The following is an 8,327-nucleotide window of genomic DNA, read 5'->3' as shown; positions in this document are numbered from 1 at the left end:
GGTGGCTAATAATAATAATAATAATAATAATAATATAATCTTTATACCCTGCCACCATTGTGGAAAGAGTTGTGTGGTTTCCTGTCTCTGCCACAAAAGCCTGGAAATCAGGTGGATAATAATAATAATAATAATAATAATAATAATAATAATATAATCTTTATACCCTGCCACCATTGTGGAAGGAGTTGTGTGGTTTCCCCGTCTCTGCCACAAAAGCCTGGAAATCAGGTGGCTAATAATAATAATAATAATAATAATAATAATAATATAATCTTTATACCCTACCACCATCGTGGAAAGAGTTGTGTGGTTTCCCCGTCTCTGCCACAAAAGCCTGGAAATCAGGTGGCTAATAATAATAATAATAATAATAATAATATAATCTTTATACCCTGCCACCATTGTGGAAAGAGTTGTGTGGTTTCCTGTCTCTGCCACAAAAGCCTGGAAATCAGGTGGATAATAATAATAATAATAATAATAATAATAATATAATCTTTATACCCTGCCACCATTGTGGAAGGAGTTGTGTGGTTTCCCCGTCTCTGCCACAAAAGCCTGGAAATCAGGTGGCTAATAATAATAATAATAATAATAATAATAATAATATAATCTTTATACCCTACCACCATCGTGGAAAGAGTTGTGTGGTTTCCCCGTCTCTGCCACAAAAGCCTGGAAATCAGGTGGCTAATAATAATAATAATAATAATAATAATATAATCTTTATACCCTGCCACCATTGTGGAAAGAGTTGTGTGGTTTCCTGTCTCTGCCACAAAAGCCTGGAAATCAGGTGGATAATAATAATAATAATAATAATAATAATAATAATAATAATATAATCTTTATACCCTGCCACCATTGTGGAAGGAGTTGTGTGGTTTCCCCGTCTCTGCCACAAAAGCCTGGAAATCAGGTGGCTAATAATAATAATAATAATAATAATATAATCTTTATACCCTACCACCATCGTGGAAAGAGTTGTGTGGTTTCCCCGTCTCTGCCACAAAAGCCTGGAAATCAGGTGGCTAATAATAATAATAATAATAATAATAATAATATAATCTTTATACCCTGCCACCATTGTGGAAAGAGTTGTGTGGTTTCCCCGTCTCTGCCACAAAAGCCTGGAAATCAGGTGGCTAATAATAATAATAATAATAATAATAATAATAATAATATAATCTTTATACCCTGCCACCATTGTGGAAGGAGTTGTGTGGTTTCCCCGTCTCTGCCACAAAAGCCTGGAAATCAGGTGGCTAATAATAATAATAATAATAATAATAATAATAATAATATAATCTTTATATCCTGCCACCATCGTGGAAAGAGTTGTGTGGTTTCCCCGTCTCTACCACAAAGTCTGGAAATCAGGTGGCTAATGATGATAATAATAATAATAATAATATAATCTTTATATCCTGCCACCATCGTGGAAAGAGTTGTGTGGTTTCCTGTCTCTGCCACAAAAGCCTGGAAATCAGGTGGCTAATAATAATAATAATAATAATAATATAATCTTTATACCCTGCCACCATCGTGGAAGGAGTTGTGTGGTTTCCTGTCTCTGCCACAAAAGCCTGGAAATCAGGAGACTAATGATGATAATAATATAATAATAATAATAATAATAATAATAATAATAATAATCTTTATACCCTGCCACCATCGTGGAAAGAGTTGTGTGGTTTCCTGTCTCTGCCACAAAAGCCTGGAAATCAGGAGACTAATGATGATAATAATATAATAATAATAATAATAATAATAATAATAATAATAATAATAATATAATCTTTATACCCTGCCACCATCGTGGAAAGAGTTGTGTGGTTTCCTGTCTCTGCCACAAAAGCCTGGAAATCAGGAGACTAATGATGATAATAATATAATAATAATAATAATAATAATAATAATATAATCTTTATACCCTGCCACCATTGTGGAAAGAGTTGTGTGGTTTCCCCATTTCTGCCACAAAAGCCTGGAAATCAGGTGGCTAATAATAATAATAATAATAATAATAATAATAATATAATCTTTATACCCTGCCACCATTGTGGAAAGAGTTGTGTGGTTTCCTGTCTCTGCCACAAAAGCCTGGAAATCAGGTGGATAATAATAATAATAATAATAATAATAATAATAATAATAATAATATAATCTTTATACCCTGCCACCATCGTGGAAAGAGTTGTGTGGTTTCCTGTCTCTGCCACAAAAGCCTGGAAATCAGGTGGCTAATAATAATAATAATAATAATAATAATAATAATATAATCTTTATGCCCTGCCACCATTGTGGAGAGAGTTGTGTGGTTTCCCCATTTCTGCCACAAAAGCCTGGAAATCAGGTGGCTAATAATAATAATAATAATAATAATAATAATAATATAATCTTTATACCCTGCCACCATCGTGGAAAGAGTTGTGTGGTTTCCTGTCTCTGCCACAAAAGCCTGGAAATCAGGTGGCTAATAATAATAATAATAATAATAATAATAATATAATCTTTATGCCCTGCCACCATCGTGGAAAGAGTTGTGTGGTTTCCCCGTCTCCGCCACAAAAGCCTGGAAATCAGGTGGCTCACCACTCCCTTGACAGGCTGGGCCTCTTTCTTTGAAGGCAAAGTCTCCATGTGAGAAGGATGTGGACAATCGAGGCTCTTCGGCTGCTCTTCCAAGCGCATCATCCGGAGCTGGACTCCTGGACTCGGAGGAGGACTCCCTGGAAGCTTCTCCAGGCGGGAGCCCCAGTGCAGAGGAAGAGGAAGAGGTGGCCACAGCAGCCGCAGGGGAGGTGAGTTTGCACTCACCAGAAAGGGGGGGGGGGGTTGACAAACAGAGAAAGGGGGCTTGTTCTTAGTGAGGGAGAGCAGCAGTTGGGCTCACTGTCCCATCCACCTTCTTTATACAGGGTATTTATTTGTCGTGTCAGGGCAACCAGTCAATTGTATTACATTTCTAACAGAACAAAACAGACAAACAGACAAAATACAAAATTTGTGAGTTTGGTAGTTGATTAAATGTCCTTTGAGCAGTATCTGTCCCCTTGGAGTGCCTCTGGTGTTGCCGCAAGAAGGTCCTCCCTTGTGCATCATGTGGCAGGGCTCAGGGTGCATTGCAGCAGGTGGTCTGTGGTTTGCTCTTTTCCACACTCGCATGTCATGGATTCCACTTTGTGGAATCCACAAAGAAATCCATTTCTTGAGGTTGGCTCTGCATCTCGTGGTGCCAGAGCGCAGTCTGTTCAGGGCCTTCCAAGTTGCCCAGTCTTCTGTGTGCCCAGGGGGAGTCTCCCATTTGGTATCAGCCATGGATTGAGGTTCTGGGTTTGAGCCTGCCACTTTTGGACTCTCGCTTGCTGAGGTGTTCCAGCGAGTGTCTCTGTAGATCTTAGAAAACTATTTCTTGATTTAAGTTGTTGACGTGCTGGCTGATACCCAAAGAGGGATATTATACAGGATATTATACAGGGTGAGGCAGCTTAACTTCCTTTTTTAAAATGTGTGCCATTCAGTCGGTTGAAGACATAGCAGAGCGCTAGTGGTCTCGTTCGAGAGGCAGGAGTATAAAATTTTGTACTGACACAGTTCTGTTGCCATTGTGCGTTGGAACAGTGAGGAGTGTGCTTTTGCCGTTGAGGCCTACTTTTCGAGCGGATTTGGAGTGGCCAGCCCGCTTTCCAGATTTGGCCCCTTGTGATTTTTTTATGGGGTTTTTTTTTGAAATCCTGTGTTTATGTGAACCGTCCAAGGACCCTGCAAGATTTGAAGACCAACTTCCAGGAAGAAATTGCCAACATAACGGTTGCTATGCTGGCAAGAGTCATGACAAATGCCAGAAATCGGTTGACTCAATGTATGGAGAATGGGGGACGTCACCTACCTAATTGGATCTTCAAAACTATGTAAAACAAAACTTTAGGTATGCGCCTACATTATAAAAATAATAATAAAAAATCTGATTCATACAATGGGTCTTATTAAGTTTTGAAAAAAGGAAGTTATGCTGCCTCACCCTGTATTTTAATAATTTTTAAATTGTAATACACCCACCATATACATTACAAACATATACACATACATAGAGAACCCACAGTACAGTAACCCCCGGTGCTACCCACCACCTTGGCTTCTGTCACTGAACCTCGTGGAGTTTGTGCATATTTTATTTAACTCAATAAATTCCTCTTGTTTTTATTTCTTAAGCTCTCCCATCAAGTATGCTAAGGTCAGCTTCCAGTTTCTTTCAATAATGTCATGGCTTTCATACTTCAAATTGCTAGAAATCTTGCCCATTGGTGCGTAATCCCACAATTTATCCTTCCAAATTTTAATGCTTAATATTTTCTCCCCCTTCCAATCTTTGGCAGTCATAATGTGTGCAGCCGCAAAGCTGTACAGGCAGATTTCTCTTTCCAGCTGCTCTCATCTGTCTCTGAATATCCTGTTCTGTTGGAACTAAGAAAAAGGGTTTATATATATGTGGAATGACCAGGGTGGGACCAAGGACTCTTGTCTGCTGGAGCTAGGTGTGAAGGTTTCAACTGACCACCTTGATTAGCATATAATGGCCTGACAGTGCCTGGAGCAATCTTTTGTTGAGAGGTTATTGGATGTCCTTGTTTGTTACCTCTCTGTTGTGTTGCTGTTGTAATTTTAGAGTTTTTTTTAATACTGGTAGCCACTCTCACAATCATCATGTCAGGCTACACAGAGAAGCCATTGAAATCCACAAGCATGTGGACAATTTCAACAGAAAGGAGGAAACCATGAAAATGAACAAAATCTGGCTACCAGTATTAAAAAAACTCTAAAATTACAACAGCAAAACAGCAGAGAGGAAACAAACAAGGACATCTAATCACCTCTCAACAAAAGTTTGCTCTAGGCACTGCCAGGCCATCAAATGCTAATCAAGGTGGTCAGTTGAAACATTCACACCTAGCTCCAGCAGAGAAGAGTCCTTGGTCCCACCCTGGCCATCCCACAGATATATTTTCCCTAGTTCCAACAGACCTCACTACCTCTGAGGATGCTTGCCATAGATGCAGGCGAAACGTCAGGAGAGAATGCCTCTAGAACATGGCCATATAGCCCGAAAAAACCTACAACAACCCAGTGATTGAAGTGACTGGACTGACCTTGAGGGAGCTGGGGGTGGTGACGGCCGACAGGGAGCTCTGGCGTGGGCTGGTCCATGAGGTCACGAAGAGTCGGAGACGACTGAACGAATGAACAACAACAAACCCAGTGATTCCGGCCATGAAAGACTTCGACAATAGATCGTTTTGTTTGTTTCCTTTATGATTACTTTCCAGCAAACTTGCAACAATTCACAAGACCACCATACGTGAAAAAGGTCCCTTAACTTGTTTTAAGGAGGAGAGAAAAAATACGACACATGCACACCCAATATAAATCTGATTTACACATGTGATCATGGAAAGGTCCAGAGCTGTAACCCCCATCCTTTTGCAGAACCTTTGCGAGATTCCTTCCCACCATTACCATTCTTTCTTAGCATTTCTATTGTATTGCTGTTGTAATTTTAGATTTTTTAAAAATACTTGTAGCCACATTTTGTTCATTTTCATGGTTTCCTCCTTTCTGTTGAAATTGTCCACATGCTTGTGGATTTCAATGGCTTCTCTGTGTAGTGTGACATAGTGATTGTGAGAGTGGCTACCAGTATTTAAAAAAACTCTAAAATTACAATAGAAACACAACAGAGAGGTAACAAACAAGGACATCTAATCACCTCTCAACAAAAGATTGCCCCAGGCACTGCCAGGCCATCAAATGCTAATCAAGGTGGTCAGTTGAAACATTCACACCTAGCTCCAGCAGACAAGAGTCCTTTGTCCCACCCTGGTCATTCCACAGATATATAAACCCTTTTTCCTAGTTCCAACAGACCTCACTCCCTCTGAGGATGCTTGCCATAGATGCAGGCAAAATGTCAGGAGAAAATGCCTCCAGAACATGGCCACATAGCCCGAAAAAACCTACAACACATTCAATGCCTTAAATGAGTAGAAACACATCAAAATAATACAAGATAATGTACAGAAATAACAGTAAACTTACAACAAAGAGTTAAGCATCGAGATGAAAATAATTCAAAATAATTTCTTTTTTGAAAATGGGGATGGATTGTTCTGCCATCTGTGCTAGAAAGAGAGGGGTTGGTCCTCTCTGGGCATTTGGCCCAATGCTACTGCTTGTTGTAGAATACATGCTCTGCCCCACATCCCTGAATGCAAAGGGGAAGTCACCCAAGCTGAGAGGCCCCTGAGAACTTGTGCTGGAGAAGGGTTCTTGTCCTTCCTTGTCTGCAGGAGGAGCTGGACCTGAGCAGCACGTTTGTCTCGAAAGCTCTCCTCAAGGTGGGCTCAAAGCCAATGCTGCCCAAGAAGGAGATGCCAGCCAAGCCTAGCAAGAAGGAGGTGGAGGGGAAAAGGAAGCCGGAGGTGAGATTTATTTATATATTTATTTACAGTATTTATATTCCACCCTTCTCACCTTGCTGGGGACTCGGGGCAGATTACAATGTACATATACATGGCAAACTTTCAGTGCCATAGACACACAACTATATATGACACACAGAGGCTATTTAACATTCCAGCTTTTTCATGAGGGTATTCTGACCACCAGGGGAGCTGTCGCTTCACCGTCCATTTGTGACACTGATGAAATACTTCCTCATTCTTTTGCATGCTTGCTGGAGATTTTTAAGGCATTGTAAATTAGCCTCCCCACATAAGCGGTACCTAAATTTCCTACTTGACAGATACAAAGGTCAACAGCAAGCTACACAAATTGGTTGGGAGCTCACTCCAACCCGGGCTGATTGCGTAATATGTAATGTTTTGTTACTGTTTATGTTTTTAATTTGCTTTGAATTGTATTGTTACTGTTTTGCTGTTGTTGTGTTGAGGCCTTGGCCTTTGTAAGCTGCATCGAGTCCTGGGGGAGATGCTAGCGGGGTACAAATAAAGTTTAATAATAATAATAATAATTTTGAACTCATGACCTTTTGGTCAGTAGTGCTCTTAATGCAGCTGACTCCCAGCCAACTCCACCACAGTCCCAATGCCTGTGTCTGTAATAATAATAATAATAATCTATACGCATAATAAAAGTGAAAATATGTATGTATGTGGATGGGGTGTCCGCTTACACAGACAGGCTCCCGCTTCCACAGATAGCTGTTTCTGGCCACACAACTATAGCTCCCACTACTCAGGAGACACTGCAAGTTATAGAGAGTGCCATAAACATGTCCAAGAGCCTTGCCAATGTCCTCACCAACACCACACCTCCCGCCACCTAAGTGAAAGCTTTCATATACAGATTTACTGTATATACTCGAGTATAAGCATAGTTTTTCAGCCCCTTTTTTAGGCTAAAAAGGTTCCCCTCGGCTTATACTCGAGTCAAGGTTATTTATTATTTTACTTTGTTATTAGTATTATTTTTAGTACATTTATTATTTTACTCTATTATTGTTATTAAATTTCCATTATTTACTCTATTATTATTATTATCATTATTGTTACTATTATTATTACATTTATTATTTTACTCTATTATTGTTATTAAATGTCCATTATTTACTCTATTGTTATTATTATTATTATTATTATTATTATACTTATTTTTATTATTTTTATTATTTTACTCTATGTAAAACAATATTATACTCACATTTATTATTTTACTCTATGTATTATTATTATTACCTTTACACTATTTTACTGTACTATTATTTTATTACATTTATTTTACTCTATTATTATTATTATTATTACATTTATTATTTTACTCTATGTATTATTATTATTATTATTATTATTACCTTTACATTATTTTACTGTATTATTATTTTTAGTACATTTATTATTTTATTTTATTCTATGTATTATTATTATTATTACATTTATTATTTTACTCTCTTTATTATTATCGGAAGGAAGGATACGTAAGCACATTTACATTGAGGAAGGTTAGCATAATGGTTTGGACAGTTGGACAGTCTTATCTTAAATTACAGTTTTATGTAAATACACAAAAACATTTAACCTCCTGATGATTAACAGTAGCATCTGCATTTCTCACCCTCGGCTTATACTCGAGTCAATACATTTTCCCAGTTTCTTATGGTAAAATTAGGTGCCTCGGCTTATATTCGGTTTGGCTTATACTTGAGTATATATGGTATGTATTTTCTCCACCATAGGCATCCCAGTGTTCCTTTCTCTCTCAATTGGTGTGGAATTTGTATTTCCCCCCCCCCTTCCCCTCCATGGCAC

At 38.5% G+C, this 8,327-nt stretch overlaps 1 protein-coding gene across 2 annotated transcripts in view; it reads left to right on the top strand.

Moving 5' to 3' along the window:
- TTC31 (tetratricopeptide repeat domain 31) overlaps positions 1–8,327 on the top strand; it is a 43,680-nt gene that overhangs the window by 12,664 nt on the left and 22,689 nt on the right. For both annotated transcript variants that reach the window (XM_067468453.1, XM_067468454.1), the window contains exons 5-6: positions 2,634–2,807; positions 6,351–6,482. In XM_067468453.1, coding sequence (XP_067324554.1) covers positions 2,634–2,807; positions 6,351–6,482 — 306 coding nt within the window. The remainder of the gene's footprint in view (positions 1–2,633; positions 2,808–6,350; positions 6,483–8,327) is intronic.

This window comes from Anolis sagrei, chromosome 5 (assembly GCF_037176765.1).
Source record: "Anolis sagrei isolate rAnoSag1 chromosome 5, rAnoSag1.mat, whole genome shotgun sequence".
Taxonomy (NCBI): Eukaryota; Metazoa; Chordata; class Lepidosauria; order Squamata; family Dactyloidae; genus Anolis; species Anolis sagrei.
The sequence above is the reverse complement of the archived record's forward strand: the minus strand, read 5'-3'. Positions and strand labels throughout refer to the sequence as shown.